Genomic DNA, 27,781 nt, shown 5'->3' on the forward strand with positions numbered 1-27,781 from the left:
TCCAGAAGAAATGTCAGGAGATTATCAAAGTAAGCACCACCTCTACACAGCCTCACAGCTGCAGCTCAGTTAAATGAAATGAAACAAGGGAGAGAAAAGGCAAAATCAGAGTATAAGTTAATTATTACCTGTGAATCAGATATGAAAAGATTCTTTGCATTCCCCTTCATGAATAATTATTAAGATCACAAAAGAACACCTGATTATATTTTCTTTTACCCACACGAACACTGAGAACATACAGAGAGACCCCAGCTGAACCAGGTTTCAGACCAGCAACCTTCTCGCTACGAGGCAACAGTGCACCATAGCACTGTACCGCCTCGCAAATATATATGGAACACATTTTCTCTTCAAGGCTTCTGTAAAATACAGCATCATGCCTGAAGTAGAGTCTTTATCTTGTGTTACCAGAGGCCACAAGGATGAGCTGCACAAAACAGTCCAAAATGTTTTTGATGTTATTTTCTTCAACCTGACGTGGTCTCTGCATCTCGTTCCGCTTGGGTAATGCTCAAATACAGACTGTGTTCACACAGCAGCCATTTTCCTCTGATATCATCTCAAGGGTGAGATGCTCAGATACTGTTATGAACAGAATAATGTAATGCTGCTCTGGTCCAGGTGCTTCCCAGCTGTAAATAAAGAGACAATGGATAACTAAAATCTGGAGGCGAATAGTAACATGTAGAGTAACATAAGACTTCAACTACATCAGAGCTAATGTTACTTTTAATAAGATGAATAAGAATTAGACATAGCTAGACTGCTTGAGTTGTAAAATCACCAAAATGTTCGAATTGCAAGAGAGAAAGTAATAAACATCATCTGTTATACAATCATTTCTTAGGTTAAGTTTAGAATGTACAGTTTAGATTTTCTTAAATGGTAAACATGGAAGTGAATGCGTGGGTCGACGAGACACAGGCTCAGGGGCCTCAAGGCGTCAGGGGCTGAGTGACTGTTTAGATTTAATGTTGGAAAGTCAGTCAAACACCGACAAAGACACATAAAAGAAGTGAAGCTCTTGAATTTCATTGTCTCTCCAAGATGACGTGGGAATTTTTCTGCTGTATTCTCACACGAGCTCAGTCTGATGTTATGTTTTATGAGCGGAATTTCCAAAACATGTGTGGAGCAACTGGTTGTAGACGTTTGCATCAAAGCTTCTCTGGAGAATTTCAGCAGAACGCCTGGAGGTAAGTGCAGGTCTGAAAGCAGCTTTAAGGACCACATTAGCAGTCTATTTAGATCTGAGTGATCTTTCTCTCATGTGCAGGAAGGGTCACAATTGATTTGATCTTTTTATTTTTTTTTATTTTATTCACATTAATTAACATTAAAGGCTTATTTTAATTTTCTTTAACATCTTCTCCCTCCCCCAAACCCTCCCCTGGTCCAAAAAACAAAAAACTACGAAGAGAGAAACACTAACATGAAACAAATAAACAAAATAATAATAAAATAAAAATAAAGAACATAAATAAATACAAATAAGTCAGATTTGATCATTTGTGGCAGAGTGTATGTGTGTGCACTCGAGAATCTGACAGGGGTTCATTAAGTCGGTTGTAATTTGAGAAAATAATTAACAATAATTTAGTACTCTCCAAGAAAAGATTTGCTATGCTTAATTAGACAGAGCTTTAAAATATGGCTCGGTTCAAAGTTGATCATGTTGTTCATGTTCTTATGTTGTCCATGTGGGATAATTACATTCGCTGAAGAAAGGAATTAGCATCTCACGGCTGTTTCAGACAAAGCCCTGAGTAATGAACCATACTGCAAATAATTCAACTGTACCATGAACGTCACGCACACATTCACACACACCCTCCCACGCGTGTCACATTTCTTTCCCATTTGATTTCATATTCTTTGCAACAGGAATTATGTACAAGCTGTTTTTCTGTCCTCATTTGGTCATTTTGAAGCTCTGTTTTATTATTTGGTTTCATAATAAGTGAATGTTTGATTATCTATTAATTGCTGCATTTTCATCACTTTGCTCCTCTGTTTTACTTCTCGCTGAAACTAATTCTGTCCAAGCTGAACCTTATTTAATCCCTTTCAGAAGCTTTTCGGAGTCAAGGCTCAAGCACTTGCTAAATTTATCTTCTTACTGCTGACATTCAAAGATTTTTATATATCCTGATGTAAAAGGACTTTTGTGTTTTCTACCTCAAGTGCAAAGAAGAACATTCGCCTCGACTGATGGACAACAGTGATTTGATCTTCACCACAAACGTTCAGAAGAGCGTTAAACTATATTACTAATATTTAGGTCAATAGATTGAGATCCATGCACCAGAAGAGTCACTTCCTGTGCAGCTTTGCATTCAAATCATGGAGTCTGCTTGTGGGCTGCAGGAGCTGCTCAGTCCAGCCCATAGAGGGCAGTCTTGTCAGTGCTGATGTTGATGCTGCTGAGGTGTAAAATTTATATTATTATTTTTGCCAAGCCAACTAATAAGAATAAGACCGAGGCTCAGAATCCATTAACTGAAGCAATATGAATAATTTTGAACATTTCATATGATGTTATTCCACTGTTCTTTTTATTGGCATTTATCGGGTTGTGAAACACCACCAGTATAAATCTGATTTAACTTTAAATAACCACTAAGCATCTTTATTGTCTGCACTTGTCAATGTGGCACTAAACCCCTCTCACAGCCTGTGATTTCTCTGCCACACCCCTCGTACTAATGCGAGATCGTCTCTCAGCCAATCACTTAATCCCAACACACAATATGATTTAATTGGATATAATTCAATTCAATGTGTTCTTGCAGAATAACACAAAGAAAAAAATATAGCAGATTATGGGTTAGAATCCGATTCATTCTCTCAGCACACGGAGTTGAAGCTAAAAGAACCTCTTACACTTAACTCTTGTTATGAGGCGGTGTCATGATTGTCATATTGTTCTCACTCAGCTGGTACTTTAGAGCATTCTTAAAGGCTGTTTTTAAGACATTGGAAAGGAGATGAAAATTTGCTATTTTTTATTAAATTCTTTTTATATACAGTATAGTCATGTGAAGGTATGATTTCCATATGCGCTGCCCCATCAGGGTTATACTGTGAGGTCATGTGGAAGAATAGAACTGACAAGTGCTTCTCAATTTCTTATTTAATAAAGTCCACCATCATTTATCCAAAGTGACGTAAGTTGTAAACATCAAAGCAGCAAATACATACATATATATATATATATATAAAACGTACAAACAAATTTCAGCTACAGCGCAAAAACATCAGACCTTCAGAAACTCCTGTCGGTCTGCATAAGAGCTACCTTTAAGTCTATACAGGCAAATAAAACTGATGTTCTGTTTGGTGACATTCAGATTCTGCGTCTTCTCCATTTAATGCAATGAATCCATTCTGCAGCCTCAGGTTTCTCTCTCCGGACTAGTCAGATTCTGGACAAGACTCTGAACTGGTCACAATCTTGGCTAATCAGAATCCTAGCCAGACTCTGGACTAGTCAGACTCTGCCCCGGAGACCTCAGGTGGGATCCTCTCTATAGATTCTGTGGAGGAGCTTTGGGAGCCTCGGGGCTGAGGAGACGGATTTTGGGAGCCTTGAGGTTGGTCCATCCCAGAATGCATCAGGGGTAAGTAGATGTCGTCCATGTTTGGCAGCACAAACACTTTCTGGAGAGGAAGAAAAAAACAACATAAATGGTATATTTGTGTTTCTGAAACCAAGACGGAAACACTGTACGCACAGGTTTCCTTTACCTGGAACTCATCCTGCAGCTTCCTCTCGATCCACTCTGTCACATGGCAGAAAGTAACCTCCCTCTCCCCCAGTTTTGGACGCACGTGCAGTTCCAGCTTGGGCGGCACACAGAAGCTGTACCTGCAGATGAGATCATAACATTTACTTCTCATGATCTCATGTGCTGATTAAAATAAGCGATTAGAGAAATAAATACATGTTCCTTTAAGAGGAGATGAATCACAACAGTCGTAACAAGCTGATGAAGAATGAGTGTGTCTGAACATGCAGTGTTAAGAGTTTCACAATCCACGTCTTTGTAAATCCAGTTTCCTTTATTTCAAATGTGACACATCATCTAAAAAAAAGGGTTGTTAATTTTTTTTGTACATATTATTTTGGCATCCTGCTTGAAATAAGGGAGTGCCCTACTTATCAGTCTTTTAAAACCCATCTGACACTATGACTCATGGTCAACAGCATCACGTTCCTCAATGTGCTTTATCCCTCTCAAATAAACAAGTATAAAAATAGAATTTGCACACACGGGTGTGTTTACAAATAATTCACCTCACACTTCCTTGTCGTTTTCTGTAACAGCAATAATTCCTTTCTTTGAGAGGATGACCATCCCCTCTAAGGTAATTTGAGAAATTACTGTGATACATGGTAGGGAAATACACTGGACTGCAATACCACAGTTTTACATCTAACTAAAAAAGAGGTTTGTCCTGACGCCAGTGAAAATGGGCTAAACTACATCCTATTCAATTTGGTCAGATTCTGGAAAAAAAACTACTTTGATATCTGTTTCACAACATTTTTCTGCAGACTCAAGAAAAGAGGGAGAATGTTTGAAAGCTGAACTAGGGAAATGGTTCATTGAACAAGGAAAGCATACAGGTCCTTTCAAAACTGAAAATGCAGGATAAAAAAAACACAATATGGAATTTAAATGAATTCAAAATTTATTATTCTAAAGTAAAATAATAGTGTAAATGTATACTGTATACCGCAGCTTGATTTGACTAGTGAGTCTAAATCCTGAATCCCTTATTGTCTTTAATCCGGCCTTTGGATCAGACACAAAGCAGTTGACATTTTCTATTTTTCACCAGCATTTTGTTTGTACCATATCCTGTCAGTAGGAGGAGGAGGGATGTTGACGACCAGAGTCCCAGACAGCTCCTGAACCTCCACGGTGAGCAGCAGGGGTGTGTTGGACATCTCCTCAAACTTCTTTTTAATAAACTCGTTCTCCGTGGCCCTCTGGAAGTACTTAGATTTAGCGATTTTGTCCACAAATCTTAAAATCTTCCTTCCAGTCTTGCCTCCCGCTGTCCTGTAAGAGAAGATTAGAGGAGAAGATGAGGGAGAGGAGAGGAGAGAAGAGGAGACTTAGTATGATCTTGCGTTTGTGAGTAGATTCAGTATTTAGATGAGAAGTTCAAATCTGAGTAGGGATGAGAGGCTGAAATGTAAATGAAGCGACAGCCATCTGGAGTGTGAAGTCGGCCCAGTTTATTTTCTGCTTTAAAATGTGAGGATTCACAACACAGTAGGGTAGACATGCTGCAGATTACTGGTGATGAAAGTGGAAAGATTTTCTTTGACATGAAACTGTTTACGTAAATATAATTTGACTTACTTATCGATCAACAGAAGTAAATACATTTGTAATACTCTTCACAAGCAAAAAAAAAATCCTTTTAACGTTAAATGAAAAAGTTATTTAAGCCGTTATATATAGCACAGTATTTTGTTTGACATGACTGAACTTTATATTTACCCTTCAGTTACTGGTGTGGATCCCTTCTCCCCGACCAGGCCCTGAGGCTCGGAGAGAAGCAGCTCTTCCTCATCAGAGGAACCAGCGCTGGAGGACTCTACATCACTGTCAGCCAACACACTGGGGATGGGCCGGCAGCTGGGAGGAAGGCATGTTAGTCTATTTAAAAAGGACCATAAACTGCATATATAGATGGACGTTGATTCTCTACTTCTTCCCAATGTACAAATATGAAGCTTAAATTTTCCAGATATTGATGTGACATCATTTGGAGCTGGTAGTGGAGTGTGTGAGAGTGGAGCCCCAGTATCGAGGTCCCATCGACACATGCTCTTCGCGATCATGACATTTCACCATATACTTGGCCTGTGTCCAATCCACTAACATGGTATATGGCCTACATTGCAACCAGCCACTAGGGGGCGATCAAGATGATTTGGCTGCAGGTTTGGGCAGCTGTCATGTCGTCCATCTATGATTGCAGAGAATGTTACAAGCCATAATCTGCACAGTGCTCACCCCCACCACATAAAGATACTGAATTTGTATTGGTTGGTTCTGTCACTAGAACTACATTTACTGCATATTCGTGCATTTGTATTCATAAAAGGAGATCTGTGAAACACCATATGGGATTTAAATGTTTCTTTCCAGTTAATCTCATACGTGTGTGGTACAAACCGTGGGCTGCCAGTTTCAGAGGCACAGTCTGCGTCCTGGCCGCCCTCTTTGCCCAGCTTGGACAAATTAAATTTAGTCTGCAGGGTCATCTGCAGGGCACCAGTGTAGACCAGCTGCAGCTCCACCCACAGACCTGTAGGGGGCAGCACACAGAGGTCAACTCCACACAACCAAACCTAAAACAAAGCAAACAACCTAATCTAGGCACACACCGTTTTAGAGGGTAGATTAAAAAAAGATTATCGAGCCAGAAAATGAAATTAATAATAAATTATGCCAGATTACAAACCCTGCTCAGATGTTGACACATGGACACACGGACTAAGCAGGAAAAACTGGGAAAATCCTGAGAACAAGGTGAGTGACACAGTTTAAACTCCTCCGTCATTAGGAGTGTTGACTGCCAGGAGGCCAGATTTTAAAACGCATCCACACGTATGAGCCAATATGCTCTAAATGTTGAAGGCCGTAGCGTAATGACTGCTCTGCCCCGTGAGATTACAACAGGATAACCACGTCTGATCTGATGCTTTGCAGTACTCAGCCGTAATCACATGAGCAAGTGTGTGTGTTTGTGTGTGTGTGTGTGTGTGTGTGTGTGTGTGTGTGTGTGTGTGTGCGTTGCACTCACCTCTGTGGTTAACCTCTGGTTTTGAGCAAGCAGTGATATGTGGCATAGAGCAGCCCATATCCAACTCAGTCAGGGTGAGCTCATTCATAAAGTAAGGCAGCTGCAGGGAATATACAACATAGTTTCATTAAAACTAAAATGTATCAATTTAAGTATTTTCTGTGACTTTAAATTGCCACTGTAACTGTTTTTAAAACTGTGCTCACTCTAATTTTGCTGAGCTTCTTCTGGATCTTTTGGGAAACTGCGTCGGCCCAGTACTTCTCTCGCAGGAAGTCCCAGAAAATCCTACCAATGAGAGCATCAACCCATGCAGTCTGACTCTTCCCAGGGTTCTCTGCTAGATAACAAGTACACTAAAGGAAAAGACACAAAAGCTGAATGTTTAGGAACATTTGAAGAAGAGAATATTTTCACTGGATGAAGTGTCAGGCTATAGCAACAGAAAACTGCCTCTGGAATGTTTCTACAGATTCATTTCATGTGCTTCACTTAATGTCATCTACAAGCGTGACGTACGTTTCCTCTGATGGTGGGGCTTGTCTCAGGGCTGCCGGCTTCAGGGCTGGACAGGGGGGTCATCTCCTCTGTGGCCAGGAGACGAGCCATGTAACTGGGGTAGTCTAACAGTAAATGGCCCCTGGTGCTATTGAAGGTCTGACTGACATTAGCTGCAGGAATGCAGGGGACTGGTGGTGTGCAGGGGGCGTCATCGTCACTGCTGCCCACTGTGCTGGAGCCTCTGTTGCTTGGATTACTTGAGGCACTACAGCTGTGAGCCAGCTCTGGATCACCTGGAGAATCAAGGAAACATTTCACTGGTTGGTTTGGATAATGTTCATGTAGGTGCTGTTTCCCCTTATTTGCAGCATTAATGCTAAACTAAGCTTACAGGATTTAGTTTCAAACTAGAATTACTCCCCTGCAGTTATACACCTCGACTATTCTGTAGTTGATCATCTTTTTTCCAGACTCATATGAGGTCACCATGACCTTTGACCTCAATATTCTAATCAAATTCATCCTTTACTCCAAGAGGTTTGTACCAAATTTGGAAAAATTACATCAAGGCGTTCTTAAGATACCGCGTTCACAAGAGCGAGACACACGGACAACCTGAAAACATATTGCCTCCGGCCAATGGCTGTCACCATCTTATAACAAAAACATGAGTCATCTAACTCAAGTCTCTTTTTAAGTCTCTTTCAAATGTAAGTCTCTTTTCCTTCACAACTCACCATCCATCCCAGAGAGTGAAGCACTTTTATTTTGTCCTATTATTTAATGCATTTTACATAAATGGAGCAACATGCAAAAAGAAGTGTGACTGCTTAAAATAACTGATTTGATATGAATTCTCTTCTGCAGTGTTTCCTTATGCCAGGTCACAAAACCATGGTGAGATCTGTGTGTTACCACCATAGGGATTGACTTTGAAATGCAAAGAATTGGGGCATGTAATCCATAATCCACACCCATGTAGCATTTGTATAGATGCCTTATCTAGAATCCTTCTCTGCTCTAATGCATTATTAACGTTTGTCATACCCGATCTGGACACACATCTGTCAGGCCTCTGTATGTCCCTCTCCTTATCCCTCTCTGTATCCATGGATGCAAAGAGGAAATGGCGAAACCACTCTTCTTTCTCTCGTCCTGTGCGGCCGAAGAGGTAAAGAGTGGTGGGGAGGTCATGGACGGGTTTGGCGGAACTTTGTTTTGGGCTTGACGGTTCTGCACCCGGCTCCTCTCCCCGACTCTCCTTCAGCCTTCCTCCCACATCCTCCTGTGAGTTTACTGCCTCGACAAGTTGGATGCAGATGGGATACTTTGGGTTCCACGTCCTCTTGCGTGCCAACACAGATGGTAGCAGGAATACCTTTGGGGAAGAGTGGCAGAGTTTTGTTGTGGCAAAGCACAGACAACTGTTGAATTGGCAATGCAGTCAGATGTCTCATTTGTTGACTGTTAATCAATGCTGAAGAGTTTAATCAATATCAGAATTTGATTTCATGGTTTCTTTCCAGTAGACAGTTATTTCAAATAAGCTTTTCTCTATTTTTGTCTTGATTCTCTAAGGTATTCCAAGTAACTGCAGAAGAATAGAGTGCAGCTGCCATCTTACTTTGCTCTTTTCAAGATGAAAGCAGCGTGACTTGACAAAAGTGGCTTCGTGGACTCTTTCGTTGTATGTGGCCCTGCGGCTGATGTTGGTACGAGGGGAGTCCAGATGGAGACAAGAACCCTCCAAGGTGGCAAACACGGAGTGAGTCAGAGCTGGATGGAAGCTCTCTGGGTCGTAATCCTGTATCTCATTCATCCAGCCCTGGAAAGAAGGAGGGTAAATGCTGATTTAAAAAAAAATCACCTCATGTTTGTAATAAGCCTGGAAGTTAAGAACAGAGAGAAAAGAAATGTGATTGTAGATGTATGTTACTCTAAGACGTGTCAGAGACAGATCCAGAGTGGATCCAAATTATAAAACATGGCAAATTTATCTCTGGGCATTTAAATATAATTGTTTTTTAACAAGGAAAATTTAGTTATGAAACAAAGGCAAAAAAAGGAATATGGTTGGCTTTCCAGACAACACGTCTTTCCAGACTTTATACTGTTGTCAACAAACTACCAGGCACAAGCTGTGAGTTACAGATGGCAAGGATTCGGCATATGCCTCAATTACGTCATGTGGGATAGTTGATAGAGATGTGAAAGATTACCTGTATCAAAGACTTGTGAATGTGTAATCTGACAAATCAAGACCACTTAGTGATCACCTGTTGCAACAACAGTATATCCAGTAAATGACGGTTTAATTGCATTTACATTGCAATGTTTCCAGGCACTTCTTTTGTAGTCAGTACCAAGTCGGATTTACCAGTCATATATGAAAACATGGATGCAAGTAATCACAGCAAATATGTGAGCATCTTCTTCTTTGTACAATTATTGGCGGGTGACAACCAATGTCAGTGTGCATTATTTTCACCTACTGTGTTGCTGCACTATTCCTTGAGGCACTGCAGTACCAGGTTAATGTGTGGAGTGGACAAAGCCAGCCCCAATTCCATCTCCCTGTTCCCAAAATCAATGTAATATATAGTCCCCTGCTATTCGCTTCTATATTATAATTAGCTTCTATTTTATAATATTATAAAATAGCAGAGAAGCCTGTTTATTTGTGAGCATGTGTGTGCTTTAAAATCCAGTCTTAGAATAAGACATTAGCTTAATACTGTTATACGATGATCCCCATTGTTTATATACAGTATACTGTATATATAAATATATATGACAATCCAAACACTACGTTAAAACAGTTTACGACCAAATGGAGGAATTAGCTCAGGGCTGAGTGAGTAAACCGCCGTTTCCAACTATCACCACCACTCTACACCCCCACAGCCGACTCGCGGTCTGACAAATAACATTTTCTTTCTGCTTGTTTCCTTCACTAATTGCCTCTGGAACTGACAGTGTCTGGACGCTAACTGTCCTCTCCAGTTGCCCAGTGTCAAGCTCAGCCAGGAGGGGAACAGTAATTTCCTCTGCAGCTCCAGCAGTTTTTATTATTAATGGTTTTAATTGCATTCTGGGCACCTTATGTAGTTACATGCCACTTTCAGAAGCTTTAGATTTGTTAAGGAACACACTTGAGTTGCTCGAGTGAACGGACTCTGTTCAGTTTTAGAATAAATTGGCATGGATGAAAAATAATTGCAAGTTCTCTTGTTACGGTAATCTGTCTGTTTCATGAAAAAGGATTTCTGATGGATTTTTCACTTGTAAAAGCTGCAAGTCAAACTAGCCTGCAGCTATTCTATATTACACAATCAGAAAAACAAAACTTCTTCTGTTTTCAACCTTTTTCTGACTTCAAATCATTCCTTTGTACTGCCTGGTATCACTTTCAAGAGAATCACAGACTTGGAGGAAAACTGGTGGTTCAGGTGTGTCCAGCATATTGACATTTTTATGATCAGGATGCTACAGTGGCCATTTGTGTCTATATAATAGTTAAATAATGAACTGTAGCAGCCTGATACCATTCATATTCCACATTTGCATATACAAAAACCTGAATTGAAATGATCGATTTTTAAAACAATTGAAATCTTGCAAGTGTATCCCTGGAAGAAGTGGAAAAGCAAAACAGGCAGAAATGTCCACTGGAGCTTTCCAGGCAAAAATAAAAAAAAAGCCTTTTACAATAAATACATGAAACAAATATAAGTGTCAAATAATTTTGATAGGTCTGGTTAAATTGAGATTTAGTGGCACCAGATGATATGAGCATTAACTTGTTTTTTATTGAAGATTTTCTGGACATATGTTTAATATTTTCATTACATTTAACAAAATATGTAATCGCTCAATACTTCTCATTCCTGTCTGTTTAATATTAAGCTAAAGCAAATATCTAGTTCACATAGTTACCCTTGCCTTGCTCTATCCAAAGCTACGCCTGCCAAAATTACTAATTAACATGCTATATCTTTTATGTTCATTTGATGAAAATGCTTAAGCGTATAAAAGCAATTTTCTATTTGCAGGGAGTAATGAGTAGAGCAGTTGTCCTGGAGTCTCCTGAGTTTGCTTACCAATTAATCTGCAGATTTGTTTCCCAAAATGACAAACTACTAATTTGAGATACATCGGCTGGGTGATAAAAAATAAATTAAACTCAAAGCCTGATTATTATGGAAGTAACGAGTGAGTATTGGAGTGAGAGTGAGGAGGTTGAGAATTGGGTGTAAACAATGTGACAATTTCCCACTCTTCATCCATTTACCTTAAGGATGTCTGGCTCAGTGTTGACAGCGCCACCTGTCAGAATCACTTCTCCGAGCAGGGTCTGTGCTGACCTGCAGGTGGGACGGGGACATCGAGACCTGGAGGAACCCATCCTAATGAGCAAGAGTCCTATCAAGAAGCCCAGTGCTAATCCCAGAGCCAGGCCTGAGAAGTATGAGCTAAGAGGTAAGATGAAATAGCCGTAAGACAGAACTGCTACACAGAATAAACTCATGCGAGGCAGAGGATGAGGAGGCTGAGGAGGAGGTGAGATCTGAACCAACGGTGCTACAGGAATCTGAGAAGCAGCAGGCGGTCTCCTCGCCTGTCTGTGTGTCTCCGTGGCTAACACTTGCATCATATCACCATCTGTACATATTTCAAGCTCGCCATCCCGGTTATTTTGTCTGTGGTGATGCACAGGACAGGAGCTGCTGTGAATTATACCGGGATTTCTAACAGAAGGCCAGTCAAACACAGGCAAAAAATCAACATCTGTTTTTCTTGAGTTCCTCCCAGGTGAGTCCGAAAGAACCGTGTCTGTGCTACTTTCCCGTCCCAAACCTCTGGAGCCAACATGGTGAGGTCCCTGGGTCTTACTCTGGTGTTTGGGGCTGCCGACGCTCTCTTCCCTCATGATCTTATTGAACATGCTGCTCAGAGGTTCGTGCACCGCCTCTGAGAGCTTCCTCTTGGTGTCCTCCAGCTCCATTTTGAAGAAGCCCCCTTTCAAAGCCTCTCCACTTGGGGAGAGTGAGCTCGGAGAAGGGGGCGCAGTGCGAGAGTCCCCATTGCTGCGGGCTCTTGGTTGGGTCAGCTGCTTCCACAGGTGGAGGTTGAGGCGGGAGTCTGATTTTGACTGCGACACTTCAGGTTCCGAGCGGGAGAGCTCCGTGGAGATCGACTTTACAAGGCTGAGAAGGGGCTTGGGTCTAAGGGTGGAACCCTCCTTCAGCTCAAGCTCTGTGGAGAGAGATTTGACCAAGCTAGCAAGGGGTCGGTGGGTTGGCGAGGATGGGCCAGGGGAGAGGAAACTGGGGCCAGTGGCAGAGCAGTTCCCTAGAGATCCGGGCGAAGAAGGAGAAAGCGGGACGTGAAAAGCTTGGGAATGCAACCTGCTATCATCCTCCACAGAGAGCTGCCTCTCCTTAGAGAAAGATATGGACGGATAGTCCACATCTTGATCAAGGGAGAAGATGAGCTCACTGTCATCAAGGCTGTCCCACTCTCCCTCTGTCCCTGTCAGCTGGATCACAATCCCTCGGGAAAGATGCCTTCTGCTCCCACAAGTGGGGGCACCAACTGGGGAGAGTTTTTGGGGTTCCTGGAGAGGTCTGCCATCTCCTCGTTCTTTATCTCCACTTCTCCTTTCCCCATTATTTCCACTCTCTGCCATTTCCTCACTTTACATCCCACAGCCAAGGCACCTACACGTCACTGAAAAAGAATAAATAAAGGTCAGCTAAAACATTAAACCTCATGGGTCAAACAAATAAAGGTATGCAGGAAACAAGCCCTACAGAGAGAGGGGAAGGGCATCTTTTCCATGCTTGTGCTTCATTTTTGCAGAAACTGCTTACCGGTGCCAACTACACATTGATGTGCGATTGTCAAGTAGTTTAGCTCTGATGAGTTGTGGAATTCAGCTATAATCTGAAGACTAGTGAGCCTGAATCAGAGCCAAGTAAGCACCTCTCACATAGCTGTCGCTCCAAATACCGAGCAGGTTTTAGAGGCTTGTGAAAATAGACAAGACAGACTTTCCCCCCCAAATGTTGCACAAACTAGGGCAGCTCAGGCTTGAATCTAATGATTGGATGTCTGTGTTAATTCAAATTATATAGTGGGACACTCTGAGCACATGAACATGAAATGAAAAAGCATAATTTAAAAGATGCACCCCCTCAGTATAAAAAAATAATTTTTGGTTTCATCAAATCTCCAAACATATTAAGCAGATCGACTCCTCAGAAAAAGCACCACAGTTTCTGCAAGTCTCACCCCCCAAGGTGTTGACTGTCAGGCGTAAAAACCCGGAGTCACAACCCTCCCTCTGATGTCTTCTTGAGCTGCTTAAAGAGTTACTTATGTAACCCTGAGACAAATAGTCGAGGCAGTTCAAAGAAAATTGCCGTCATCCCCCCCATGAGGCATTTGTGTGTCAGCGTCATTATACAGCCACCACCTACAGACTTGTCAGAAATAATACCAGCAGAACGCAGAACAAAGAGAGAACATGTGTTATCAGTGGTCATTGTGTGGGAGGAAAGAGCAGTTCTGCATCACTGGACACGAGCTGGGAAACAGCACAAAGGCCTAGTGGAGACCCTTTTACTAGCCGTCTCTCTGGGTCAAGTGCCCTGCTCTTTATGCAAGTTAAACCCTACCTCTCACTGGTCAGATTTACATAACTGTATTACAGCGCTGGTTCAACCAATTCCACAGCAGCTGGTGGATTCTAACTAATCTGCTCTCACCCAAAATGGACGGTGGGGAGATAAAGCTCACAGATTCACATGCAGCCTGGTGGCATTAGATCTTCCTCATAGCTTTTTTTCAGGGTGAGAAGAGGGACCATAAGTTGCACTCAAAAACACACACGAGGAAGGTTAAACTGCCATCAGGCTAACATTGTTCTGTGCAAGCTAATTGTGGAATCCAAACAGGACAAAACAGGCCACAACAGTTAGTTTGGAGACAGCTGGACTGGATCATTTCCCTTGTCACTGCAGCTACAATGCAGCCTCTATCATAATCTCCTCGCAACTGGACACGTTTTTTAATAGTAACACATTTCCTCACACTAGTTGAGGGTAGGGGATAGAGGATGCTGAGTCTTGTACAGCTAAACACTATGAGGCTGATTTGTGGGCTTTACAATTTGATTGATAGATAAAAAGGATGAAATCAACCAGTAAAAGCTTGGGTCGATGACATAGCGAGTGGTGTCCCAATTCCTAGGGGAAGAGAGAGGGCTAAAAAATGACAGCCATGCCTAGCTGTTCTGTAGCTCTTCTCACAGTTAAGCTTAGAGCTAAATAGATTATATCAAAGTTGTTGAGAAATTGTCCTGAAAACTAAATATTTCTGAAACTAAAGTGATTAAAGTTAGTAAGATTCACCTGTTTATCTGGGAAATCCAAGAAACATAGTCCCATCAGTTACTTTGTTATACGTGAGTGTGATGATACCTCTTTGTTGTAAGCAACACTGAAAACTAATGGCCTGTGGTTTAAACATGGACAAGCAAAGAAAGGTGGGAACACAAGGAGGAGGGGGGATGTAGTGAAAATACATCAGCTTGTCATTATCATTTGAGCGCATATTTTCATGGTTGTCAGGTCCCTAAAGCAGCAACATGTGATGCTCACGGATGAGCTCCTGTGAAACAAGTATAAGAGAGCTGTTAAGTGTCCCATAAGGCTGCGTGTTAAATACATCATGTGACAACTGTGGTATGAAGCAGCTCACATCTGCTCTGAGTTTGAGTGTTTTGATCAGGCCTTCACATCCTCAATCAGCGACAGAACTGACGTGTCTGTGGCTCAGTGTGTGTGTGTGAGTGTTTGTGTGCCACCCTCTGATCAGACACGAACAGTAACAATCTCAGATTAACATTAATGCAGGGTTTTACTGTGAAATCTGACAAATCACACAGCATGGATTATGGGCTAAACCAACATTTGGTGGGGTGTGTTTCCAAGCTGGCTCATCTCCGTGACCCAGTGTTGATTGCAGTTATTATAACACCACTATGCTGCCGAGCCCCCCACCATCACTGTTGCTATTCTTATGAATGAGAGTATGGGTGACAAATAAAAAGACAATTGTGAATAAAAGAAACAAACGCAGGTCGTTCATGTTTGAAAATGGATTTCAACTCTTGGCAGCAGCTATGGGACACAAAACAAAATCTTTTTTTTGCCCCCACATTAATTACAACGTATAATTAGAGGATATGAGGGCTGTTAAATAAAAACAAGCCCCATTTACACCTTTGTAAATGTAGTTAAAAAGTCAATATGATTATTCCAGTATATTTACAATGTATAAAAAAATACAATTAAACATTAGAGAAAATATATATTAATCTCCCTATCTGCAATGGATATTTTTGGTTTTGAGATTGGGTCACATGTATAAAATGAATACAGTTTTGTATTTTTGAGGGACAATGACAGTATATATAAGAGAATATGGGTGACAAATTAAAAATGAATGTTCTGAAAAAATCTTTTTTGTCATAGTAATTGCAAAGTAGTTGAGGATATGTGAGCTGTAAAATTAAACAATCCACATTTGCAACTTTTTAAATGTAGCAACTAACTACATAGGATATTGGGTAAGTGGGCATTAGATATTCCAGTATATTTATACAGTATAATATAATTTAACATAAACCAAAATAAGTCCATCTAAATATTAACATTTAAGATTTAAACAATAATTAGAATGTGCAATATTTGCACTCATATATCCTACAAATTACATTATATAACTGATGAGGTGTCAAACATTGCTTGATTGCAAATTCTCGAAAAGGTAGGATTTGCTCCTTAATGCTGAATTTAAATTTTTTTGAATTTTGAAAGTTGGTTTATTAAAATAAGCATCTAAATTATGTCACATGTGGGGCTCTGACACTATGAAACTGACAAATTCAGGGCATTTTCAAAACAATTTGTTTGCCGGAATAATCAAGAAAGCAACAGATGAAATTATAATTAGACTGTAGTGGAAGTCACAGAATTACATCAACATGATGTGATCAGACAGGCACTGACAGCCACTTAGTGCTGCACCTCTCAAAAGTATGTGAGCTCATGACAAAACAATGAGCTCACATTATTATTATTAATTCACACAATGCAGCATGTGCATCCATGACAGCAAATAATACAAGCACCTTCCTCTCTCCACGACGAGTCACCTGTACAGAACAAAGTGAGACATGCAGATGTGACAGTGGATGAGAGCGGAAGTTAAAGTACATAGTGAGTCATCTGGACGAAATCTCCACAGCCGTGCCAACAACGCTTTGTAAATCGTAAGGGGAAGTGTGTTTACTTACCCGAAACATGTTCTGTGCGCATGGTTTTCTGCACGTCTCCTCTCCATCTGTGCGCTCCAGCAGTGGAGTGGTTTTGACGCTCTCTTCCCCCCTCTCTTTCCCTCTCTCACGTCACACACACACACAGACACACACACACACCTCTCCTGAACCGGCTGCCTGCATCCAGATGTGTCATGCGCTGCCGAGAATCACAGCTCACCACAACTGATTATGAAAAGCATGGCCGTGCGCTGCTTGGTAATCCAGATTAAGAGTCTTGCAGCCCCAACAGATGCGCACACACACACACAAACCCACACAAATACGCATGAAGAGTGTGAATGTTGTCTAATTGTACAAAACTGGCTGAGGGAGAAGTTCAGCCTGATGGCTTAGTAGAAGTAAACACTCTATTCTGAGGGGCATCCAATGCACAAGTGAAGCGGTGGACCATCATCACATACCAATTTGTACTGGTCGACAGAGGGAAATTGTGAAAATATGACTTAAGTATAAGAAAGTGGAAAAAATAATGAATATCCTTTCCTTCTCTATATTTCCCTTCCTCCATCTTGGCCTACATAAGACACACTGGGAGACCTAGAAATGACAATATGAAGAACTATGGTGTGGGCCCCAGCTGAGGTGAGAGACAGTTACCCCATCCATCACTGACTGGAGGAGGTGTTCCTGAAGAGTGTGGTTGGCTGGATGCATAACCAACTAATGACAGATAATACTGAGGACCATGCAGTAAATGTCTATCTTTTTATATTACTCCAACAGCCTCTTTTAACCTTTTTTTTAATATCTGTTTCTGTTGTATTACAGTTATTATACTTGTTAGATTGTTTTAATTCTGATTTATATGTGTCTATCATAGTGAGGGGAGTCAGGGCTCCAATACAAGTCAGAAATGTAGTGTATGACAGACTGTTGTTGTCTGATTGTGATTGATTTATTGTGCATTATGCATATTAGGGTGTACTAATCACAGGTTTGGGTTTTTTCCCCCAAACCTGCTCCATGTGGAGGACATAAACAATCACCACCAGCATTTTGTGTCAGAGCTGAGAATATACATGATATATACATGATATATAGATGATATATATATATATATATATATATCACTTGGCCACTGTCCCATCTGAGCTTAATGGGATTCTTTGCAGAACCCAAACCTGACAACATTACGCTTATGGAGCAACAGCAGCTGCCACTTGAAGTCAAAGATATTAACCACTTGCTACAGAGCATGTGAGGGGATTCTACATATACCCTTTAATGAGAACATTGATATGTGGCCCCTGGGCCTGGTAGCTGCTGACCTGGTGATCCCTCTATCCTGGGCAGATGGATTATGATGTGCTGGAAAGTGAACATGTTGTATGATTGTCATGTTGGGGATTTAAGACCCCAGATGAATATGAAGACAACTTTAAGCTCAATAGGAGATGCATCAAAGTGTCCTGGTAGAAAGATAGTGTTGAGATAAACTGTAAACACCAAAATGACTGGTTCAGACAAATCAGCATCAAGTTCACTTTCAATCTGTTCTCTGTAGATCAAACTATGTATTTGAGTACAGTGCATAAGCTTTTATTTTGTAAAAGAAAGGCTGAAGTCTCCTACAGTAAATGGTGATTCCATTGAGAAAGAAAACCCCCACTCTTTGCTTGTCCCATTGCTGTTCTGTGTTTTCCTGTTTGGTGGAACAGAACGTGAAGGCATCGCAGTCAGGACGCAGCTGGGCTCAGTCAGAGGAAACCTCCTCCTCTCCTCAATTTTCTTTTGCAACACAACACCCATGGAAGCTCCCTCTGACATGTTATACATTCATGTCACTGCAGCTAAAGATCATTCACAGGGTATTTGAACTAAAATGAAGGCAGATAAGTATCATGTGTAAACCTTAATTAACCTTTAAATACAAAAAGAAAGGTAGTGATTTACAGAACGCAGAATGCATTTAGGTCACTATAGGTGCGTTGGGTTTGAATTTGATGTTTGATTTGAAAAGGAAAGAAGACATCTCCTCTCACAGGAGGAAGGGACAAGGTGATGTCTAGGAGAAACTCTTTTAGTACAAGGTTCATGATAAACGAGCCTCCTTGGCTTGAGGGACATCCAGTGCCTGGCATGTGCACACAGACATTGAAGGGGGGCCTTAGCCCCTGCCCTTTTCTGGGGTGCTCAGACAAACAAACAAATATATTGATTAAATTAAAAAAATCGAAACATCCGCTCATTTCAACCCCATTGTCGATGTAAATAGAAAACATTTTGCCAGGGATGTCGTTGTAATAACATTGTTGAGATATTAAACCAATGCTACTGCTTGCAGTCACTAAAGTGACAAACGTATAATGTCCAAATAACGTCCACGCTAATGCAGGTGAATCACAATAATGGTACAGCACAATGACATTTGCCATTTATCCGATGGAAACTGCAAAGCTTGGATGCTCTGCATTATTTCATGTAGAAATCAAAAGCACACTGCTTCAGGCCACTAGCAAGGGTCTATAGGCAACCCAGGATGCATTGTTATTGGAGGAGCAGTTAAGGTTCAGTAACTTCTCTGCTATACACTAGTTAAATCAAGTGCATCATGCATCTGCAATATAATGATCAATAATGACGTTACATTAGCATGCTTTTTAAGGTTGTTGTGAAAAAAATGCCCATAATACATTGAAAGGACATTAAACTAAGACATTATAATTATTATTGTTTTCAGTCTCTACCCTCCCTCTCTCCACGTCGCCTGCACAGTGGTGAGAACAGTCATCACACTGATGTCAGACAGGCAGCACCTCCCACCTCCTGTCGCAGTTGTGGTGGTTTTTCTTCCCTTGTGTGGAGGTGAGTGGTGATGAACTAAAGACTAAGCTACGTGCCTCCAGTTTGCAGCTAATTATCCAAAAGATTAAAAAATATATAGTTAACTTGTGTCTTGCTAATGTACACGCATGAGCTACTAGCTAATGTAATAAGTCAGAGCATACAGGCTAATGTACTGTACTGAAAGGGATAGTTCACAGAAAAATGAAAATCTAATCATTATCTGCTCACCAGTATGCAGATGGAGGGATGGGTGAATTATTGAATTAATGAACCTTTGTACTCAAGAGAAAGAGGAAGCCTGCAGGAGCCTTTACAGTTCTTATTAAATATAAATAAATCATTGTTTTTCACATTATGCTATGATTCCATTATAACAAATTTCCATATACTGTACATATATATTGGGATATTACTGTAATTGCTTTTTTATGTAAGCATTCAATCCCTGGCTGTTTTTTTTGCGGGGACTATATTTAGAGCAGAGCTATGAAAGGCCTGCTGTTTAACATATCTCCCTAACATATGGAATTATGATAATTACACAGAACACAGATTGGTGGAATGAAAAGAGTGTCGAGGCCCGAGGGGCTTCATCGCCCCCACTAACCCAAACTCAATCTCTGTGCTTATCTGGTGTGTGTGTGAGAGTGACTGCTGGCATGTGCATGCATGACAAGTCCCCATAATGCAACTGTGTAAACGGACTTTGGTCCCCAAAACATGAGTAATAAAACACAAACACACACACACACACACACACACACACACACACACACACACACACACACACACACACACACACACACACACACACACACACACACACACACACACACACACACTCTCTAGCATTGTGAGGAAAGTCATATCATAATGAATTCCCTATACCCCATTACCTAATCTTAACTATCTCAACTAAATGTCTGACTCCGACCTCTGCTTTAAACTCTTATATATCCACAGGGTGGGTGGTGACAGCATTTATATAATATCTAATAATGGTATTAATAATAGAAGCCATCACTGTATAAGGCCCCCTATGTATTTATTACTAAACTAAATTCTCCAGGCACCTCTGCGTGTATGATTTACGACAATTTATTGTGCTATTCAAGCTGAAAGGAATACTATTTTTTTAAAGAGATTAATCATAATTTATTTTCATAATAATATACCTCATCAGCCGGAGAAGAATTTTTGTAAGAACTAAAGCTCCCATTGCACCACCTGTGTCTGTCTTAAAACTTATTTCACTCAATTGTTCTATTTACTAATTTATTCCTCTCATGGTGGGATTTTAACTGTTTTAATGAGGGACTATTTGAGCATCACCCATTGGGGGGAGCTCCTCATAGCCCTCATTCAGATTGCTGCGTTTTAACCCAAACCAAACTCTAACCTGAACCTTGAAAACAGGTCCTGATCCTCAAAGTAGTGAGGACCTCTCAAATGTCCTCTGTAAGGTCTATAACTGAAGCTGGTCCTCACACAGATAGAAGTGCAAACACAGACGCACGGTCAGAGATAGTTTGCCATCTGTTGAGATATGCAGCTGTTCAAAAATAGCCCTGTACCAGAAGCTTCTGTGAGTGGCTGTCAGATAGGCAGAGCAGGGAAACAAGTCATGTCGGTGCAGTTTGTTGTGTCTCTACAATGTCCACGTGTTGTCCACTAAGTCAGAAACCACTGCAAGACTGTTTGATTGGAAAGTTTATGTAAGTCTGACTCTATTTGTTCTTTTCAAAGCTACCCAACTAGAAGTTTGTTGTTGTCTAGTTTCTCTACAACAGACCGATTGTTTGTATTGTTGGAAACTTGCCTGAAAATGGAGCCGTTTCCTGACCGGTTCTTGGAATTCCACCCCATCCACGGTACCAACGTCAGACTGGACCACTTGGACACACAGGCCACCCGGGTGGAGAGCTTTGCCAACGGGGTGTGTTTCAGCAAACACCCTCTGAAGCCTGGGGAGATTTTTCTCATAGAGATTGAGGAAAAGGAGCTGGGCTGGTGTGGCCATCTCCGAGTGGGCCTGACGGCCAGAGATCCCATGAGCTTAGAGGTGGTACCTGAATACTCAATCCCGGACCTGACAGACCTGGGAGACAGCTGGGTCTTCGCCATCACCCGCAACCACAACAAGGTCGTGGAGGATCCTGGGGTCCAGGAGGCAGAAGAGGGAGGACTGGCTGGGGGTCGGAGGCTTGGTAGAGGGGAGGTTGAGGATGTAGCTGGAGCTCAGGGACTTGGAGGCAACAGCATGAATCCAAAACATTTCTTCACTGACTCTCACTTGCACATTGAAGATGTTCGGATCCCCAGAGACAAGCTGGTCGGTAGGAGCCGGCCCGGACGCTTCAGTCACATTTTGGATGACTTGTACAAGATCAACGCGCTGCCTCCCACAGCCAGACGCAGCAGAATAGGAGTACTATATGTGTCTAGAGGGAGGGACCTGGCTGATATGCACATTGTCATCAATGGTGAGGACATGGGAGCGTCTGCAAAGGGGATCCCCACCATCCAGCCCCTCTACGCAGTGGTGGACGTCTTTGCTGCCACTAAGTGTGTCCGGATTGTCCAGGTGGAGTATGGATGTGAGTGTCGCAAAGATTATTTTAATCGCAAACAGAATATAAGTCGAAGGACGGGTAGACTCAGAATGACTACAGGTTAAGCCCCTTGAGGACATGACTCAGATCTCAGACTCGTAGAAACACTCAGAGATGACATTGTGGTACACTCTTGCACTCAGGTCTATGGGCGACTATGTTGCTCAGTAGTCCATCCATGCTTTGAATCCATTAAAAAATTAATTTCTCTTTATTTATTTTGTTGATCCACTCCTCCTCTTTTCTCTCTTCTCTGGTGCTCCAGTCTCGTCCTTGCAGACGTTGTGTAGAAAGGCCATCCAGAAGCACATTGTCCACAGGATGGCCATTGACTGGCTGGAGCTGCCAGAGGCACTTAAGCACTACTGCAAGTATGAGTGAAGGATGAAGGCCTGCAATGGACAGAAATAATAATAATGTGACCTTGTGTTTCATTTATAAAACAAACCTGTGTATTGTGAAGATTGGCACAGACCAAACTGACTTCATTTGATATCATCTGCTTACTAAAATAAATTTACAGTATTTTTTCAGTGTCAGTGTGATTACGCATCAACTTTCTCTTCACAGTGGATGTGTCGGAAATAAAATTTGATTCATCATCTTCTCTTTTCTAAGAACCTTTACAGGAATAAACAAATAGATCTGTCACATGTTTGTTATATAATGAGACTGAAAAGTTAGAGGGTAGTGACATTAATGTTATCAATCCCACTGTACAAAACATGTGTTAGCTTTGCCTGCAGATTGTAAATGGGTCGAATAGCAGTAAATAACAGCTGCTGAGGAGGTTTTGTTTTCAGACCTGTCTGCTTGTTTGTGGGTTGGACTGTAAGCAAGATTACACACAAACTACCAGATGAACTACCATGAAAGTAGCTGGAAGGATGTTGTATCGGTAATATGTTCTTCGTCATCAAAAGCTGAAATGGGTTTCTATAGTGCAGCAGCATGTTAGAGAAAATATAAATAAGATACAGCGTCTTTATTAAACCGATGTTGGTGAAAACAGAGACAGATCTTGATGTTGAATAAAATAACTGTCATAATAATGAATACCTGTTAATGGGAGAACTGCATCACTCCATGGAAACACTGCTGCTCTGATTTACCATCACATTCCTGTGATTGGTGTCTTCATCATTGACCTACATGTGTTGTCGTTGTCGGACACTGACCTCTAGCGTTAATCTGAGGTAACAGCAGGGGGCGGAGTTCTCGTTAATTCTCCACCAGGATCAGATCACACGAGAGGAGGAAACCATCGCTGCTGCTGCCTCCTGCAAAACCAAACAATCATTTCTGTTTACCTGCTCTGTAGAGACACTACAACATGTCTTTCTGCCAGTTCTTTGGAGGTGAAGTCTACAAGGATCATTTCAAACCAGGTGAGCAGTGACTGTTAGTCAGCAGTGATGTAACCTCCCTCTAGTCTGGATTACAGAGGATAAAAATGAGATTTCACATTTATTCTGGGAACTACTTTATCTAGTGTAAGGCTTTGCTAGCTATGAAATTATCTATTTTGATTATACACATTTCATTTAGGCCTTGTGTAAGATAATGGGTGTAAGGGAAGGTCATGTGGAGTGACAAGCAGTAGTTTGCATGTATTTTATTTTATAATTTAACATATCTCTGATTATTCCCATAGAAATGTAACAATCACTTTACATTAAGAAACCTGTTAATGCTTATGGTGAAATTAATAATTATTAATTCTGATTTACTTTGGTACCAAAAGTGGGTCTAGGATCTGCAGGTTATAATAAGAAGATAATAAAATCTAAAATATCTTATCTATGTAATCTTACAAAGTGCATTGCAAAATACATGGGTATAGCAGAACTGATAACACAAAGAGAAAATATTTAAAAACAAGCAACACAAAACCAGTTCAAAATTCAGCATTCAAACGCTTCCATATAAAAATGTTTTAATAACCATTGCTCTAAAAACTGAACAAGCAGCCAGTGAAGGAGGGAAGTTGGCTTAAATGCAGTGAGGATTGATTGGTACATGTAGATGGTGCATTGCAGAAGAGCAGGCATGAGAAGACGAACACGTGAATAAGCTCATAAAAATATATCATTGAAACAAAGCATCTAACAGTATGAATGTGCCCCTGCAGGAATGTACGTGTGCTCCAAGTGTAACCATCCCCTGTTCTCCAGTCGCTCCAAGTTCACCCACTCATCTCCATGGCCGGCTTTCACCGACACCATCAGAGAGGACAGTGTCACCAAGATGATGGAGACTCTCACTGCCTTCAAGGTCAGAAGCTCAGTGACCTCGTTTTAGAGGTTTTACAGCAGCACCATCAATTACAATCAATAATCAATACTTCCATAACTAGTAAGGCACTCATATCTCCGCCAAGGCCCAGCAGTCCCCTTGTACTGCACCAAATTGCACACTCATAGATATCAGTCCCCTAAACGTGCTGTATTTTTTCATCCATAGGTCTATGAATTATTCTCTGAAAATAAAAATCTAGCTTGCTCTCTGCTCCAAAATGTCCATCGTGGGTAATCAGACAAGTATAGTTAAGTTTAGTTAGTTCAGTTTTACATTAGTTATTCTCTTTTTCTGGTCCTCTAATCAAACTTAACACATATGATCCTCTGTGTGTAAGGGGGGAACTTGTTATGTAAATAAATCACTTTACTCAAAGATAGCAGGGAGCACATGTCTGAACAAGTCAAGACATCTTTATTATCACCGAGGGGCAATCTGTTGTTCAGCCAGCAATCAGTGCATGACAACAACAGACAACCAATAACTACAATGTAAATAAATACAATATTAAAATAACAGATTCATTTAAAAGGCCTGTGGAAGCTTTGACAAAACTATTTAACCACAGGCCTCCTCTTCCTCCTCTTCCTCACCTGGAGCTCACCTCTATTCACTTCCTTTAATAATGCTCCACCCTGTGTTCAAATTATATATCACAGAGTCACCAGGGTTATGGGTACTTATCAATAATAAATAAAATAAACCAAAAACTCTCAGGTACTCACCTTCCCCACCATGTGCTGCAGGAGCTTAGGGAGGGAGTGGCCAAACACTTCCTGCATTTATACCTTTGGTGACATCAGCAGTGATGTCACTAGGAGCAACCATGTGTGAGGGGAGGTGTGGTAGGTTTTGGGATTATTATTAGCTGTATTTTGGTGTGTAGGGTTTCAATGAAGCTGCCAAATCTAAGTTTAGTGCCTGAACACACATTTTTAAAGTTGGTTTGCTTTTTCCAGGAGAGGCGTGGCTAGCTGGCTCCTGCTAATGGAAGGGGCTATATAAGCAGTTACCTTTAAATTTGATTGAACATCAGTGTGTAGTCATGTGCATTAATTTAAATTACTTCATTATGTTGTGTTTGTTAAATTAACTTTTGTTTTCTTTCTTTGGCTTTCTACATATTTCTGTTACATGCATAACATGGGACCACTTTCCAAAATTCAAACAATCATATTTATTTGTATAGCCCACACAAATGAACTCTTCAGTCTCTCCTGAGTTTCTCCAAAGGCTGCCTTTAACAGATGGACAACGCAGCTGGAGATTCTCTGCTTTATGTTTACAGACACAGGTGTCGGTCTTTATCACCCAAAGCTCTCCTGACATCCTAAGATATTTGTTTTCTTTTAGTTTTTTCATTTTTGCATCTGTCGCGTGTTTGAAATCATCAGCAAGCCCACTCGCTTAAAACGAATCCTGCAGAGAATCTCCTGCTGTTTTCTCACATGGGCTCATTCTCCAGACGTTCTTCTAGGCCAGAGAAAGTCTGGAGCCCCTCACTGGGACAGTTGACACAGACCCTCCGGAGAATGTCAGGAGATTCTCTGGAGTTCAGTGTCTGTCTGACAGCAGCTTCTGAGTCTGCATCATAGGAGTTTTAGAGGCCACTCAGGTCAGGCCTCCCACATTCATCCTTGGTGGAAGTAAATATTGCATTGTGATGTTGTAACCCACACATGCTACAACAACAAGTTAAGTGTGTAATGTTTGTGTTGTGTACCCAGGTCCTGTGTGGCAAGTGTGGCAACGGGCTGGGCCATGAGTTTGTGAATGACGGCCCAGAGGAGGGAGTGTCACGTTTTTGAATATTCAGCCACTCGCTCAAGTTTGTCCCAAACAAAGGTAAAAAATAAATAAATAAATAACCACAGGCGTGAGTGAAATGTTCTGCTGCTGTTATATCATAACATTTTAATTTTAAAATCCCTGCTGGCACCACAGGCTAAATAAAGCCACTTCCATCACATCATAAAACGCTGCTCCGGGTAACTCGGGACAAACCACAAAAACCTCACTGTCAACTATTTTAATTGGAAACTATTTTCAGACAAAAGTAGAAAATAATGAGACGTGTCCACAGCGAGATCTGTGGAAGCTCTCGAATAAGTAGGGCGCCGTTTCTCACGAGAGGCGGTGAGTTTCTTTGTGTAGCAAACACAAATGAAACTCTATTCACCTCCATTGTTCTGAGGCTCACAGCAGGAAAGTGGAAAGTGGAGTGATTCATCTTCATATTTTTTTCCACCTTTATCTTCTCCTATGTTGTCTCTTACTTCTACTGCTTCTTTTTCTCCATCTTCTTCTCCTCCTTCTGCTTCTCCATCTTCATCTCCTTCTGCATCTCCTTCTCTGTCTCCTTTTTTTCATCTTCTCCTCCTCCTTCTTCTCCCTTTTCTTCTTCTTCAGCTAAATTAACTGTTCTGCTTCTGCCCTAAAAATAATGTTTGAATATTTTTTTTTATAATCTGACTAAAATGGTTTCTGTCATTATAAATGAAGATTTGTCTGCTCTCCTCTTGTGATAATAACGATATGTTGTTTCGACCTCAGGCAAAGACAAACAGTAAAGCGAGAGGTCAGGTTTCCACCACAGCTGCTGAATCTGCTGCTCGGTCCTGGATGATGTGAAAGTGTCGGGTCAGCCAGTGATGTGGACGGGAGAAAGGCCCGAGAGGGACGTCCTGTCCACTGAAGAATCTTTGACCAGACTCTGACACAGGTCACCAGGACACACGCTGCAAATAATCCTTTACTTGAGATTTGTCACACTCTTTGAATACCTCATGTTTAAATACACGTTTAACTCATTGCATATTATGATGATGTCTCTGATGATGACATGTATCAGGTACATGTCATCATGTATCAGGTACATGTTGCAAGAAATTAGTTTTTTTATCAGCTTTTAAGCAGTTTTCCATAAACAAGTCATTGCTGCTATGAATTTCACTGAATTTCTCATTGTATGGCTTCTATCATTTACTCCTCAAAGTAAACACAAACAAATTATCTATGCACTGATGACATTTCTAATTAGTTTGTACTTTTGGTGTTTGTCCTCTATGTTTATTTTGAAATCATGCAGTAGCAAAGAAACTGTTAACCCACTGAATGATTCATGTACTTTAATTACATCTACTGGAAAGTTCTTTACTTCACCTGAGTAGAAATGCAAAATAATACGTCACTTGTAACCCTTGTGTATTTGCATTTTTCTTGGTTAAAACTCACATCTTAGTCAAAAGTTAAGAAAATGAAATTGTTTGTTTTAGCCTCTATATTGACAGTATATTGATACTTAAGGAAGTAACTAAATAAATTATAGTTTGATACATTTCAG

General features: G+C 41.0%; 3 protein-coding genes and 1 long non-coding RNA gene across 5 annotated transcripts; 2 read left to right on the forward strand and 2 right to left on the reverse strand.

Annotated features, from left to right (window-relative positions):
- Positions 1 to 3,121: 3,121 nt before the first annotated feature.
- tex2l (testis expressed 2, like) lies at positions 3,122 to 21,488 on the reverse strand. Of its 2 annotated transcripts, none has more exons than XM_020083490.2 (12): positions 21,348 to 21,488; positions 11,624 to 13,062; positions 8,957 to 9,157; positions 8,380 to 8,710; positions 7,351 to 7,625; positions 7,038 to 7,187; positions 6,832 to 6,931; positions 6,201 to 6,333; positions 5,520 to 5,657; positions 4,863 to 5,072; positions 3,751 to 3,871; positions 3,122 to 3,663 (listed from the first exon to the last, which is right to left on the reverse strand). In XM_020083490.2, exons 2-12 carry the CDS (start codon positions 13,019 to 13,021, stop codon positions 3,490 to 3,492), a joined length of 3,231 nt encoding a protein of 1,076 aa, XP_019939049.2. In that variant the 5' UTR covers positions 13,022 to 13,062; positions 21,348 to 21,488; the 3' UTR covers positions 3,122 to 3,489. The 2 variants fall into 2 exon arrangements, with proteins under 2 accessions (XP_019939049.2, XP_069373854.1); XM_069517753.1 differs by lacking the exon at positions 21,348 to 21,488 and adding an exon at positions 16,697 to 16,977.
- Positions 20,700 to 22,743, forward strand: neurl2 (neuralized E3 ubiquitin protein ligase 2). Its single transcript, XM_020083491.2, has 2 exons — positions 20,700 to 22,125; positions 22,406 to 22,743. Exons 1-2 carry the CDS (start codon positions 21,354 to 21,356, stop codon positions 22,519 to 22,521), a joined length of 888 nt encoding a protein of 295 aa, XP_019939050.1. The 5' UTR covers positions 20,700 to 21,353; the 3' UTR covers positions 22,522 to 22,743.
- LOC138406088 (uncharacterized) lies at positions 22,329 to 25,188 on the reverse strand. The gene is made up of 3 exons (XR_011239746.1): positions 25,164 to 25,188; positions 23,200 to 23,420; positions 22,329 to 22,532 (listed from the first exon to the last, which is right to left on the reverse strand). It is a non-coding gene; the product is annotated as an uncharacterized lncRNA (long non-coding RNA).
- On the forward strand, positions 23,369 to 27,775 carry msrb1b (methionine sulfoxide reductase B1b). Its single transcript, XM_020083492.2, has 4 exons — positions 23,369 to 23,528; positions 24,272 to 24,414; positions 26,166 to 26,283; positions 26,992 to 27,775. The coding sequence occupies exons 1-4, from the start codon at positions 23,474 to 23,476 to the stop codon at positions 27,006 to 27,008; spliced, it is 333 nt and encodes a 110-aa protein (XP_019939051.1). The 5' UTR covers positions 23,369 to 23,473; the 3' UTR covers positions 27,009 to 27,775.
- The last annotated feature ends 6 nt before the right edge of the window (positions 27,776 to 27,781 follow it).

This window comes from Paralichthys olivaceus, chromosome 21 (genome assembly GCF_024713975.1).
Source record: "Paralichthys olivaceus isolate ysfri-2021 chromosome 21, ASM2471397v2, whole genome shotgun sequence".
In the NCBI taxonomy this organism is placed as follows: domain Eukaryota; kingdom Metazoa; phylum Chordata; class Actinopteri; order Pleuronectiformes; family Paralichthyidae; genus Paralichthys; species Paralichthys olivaceus.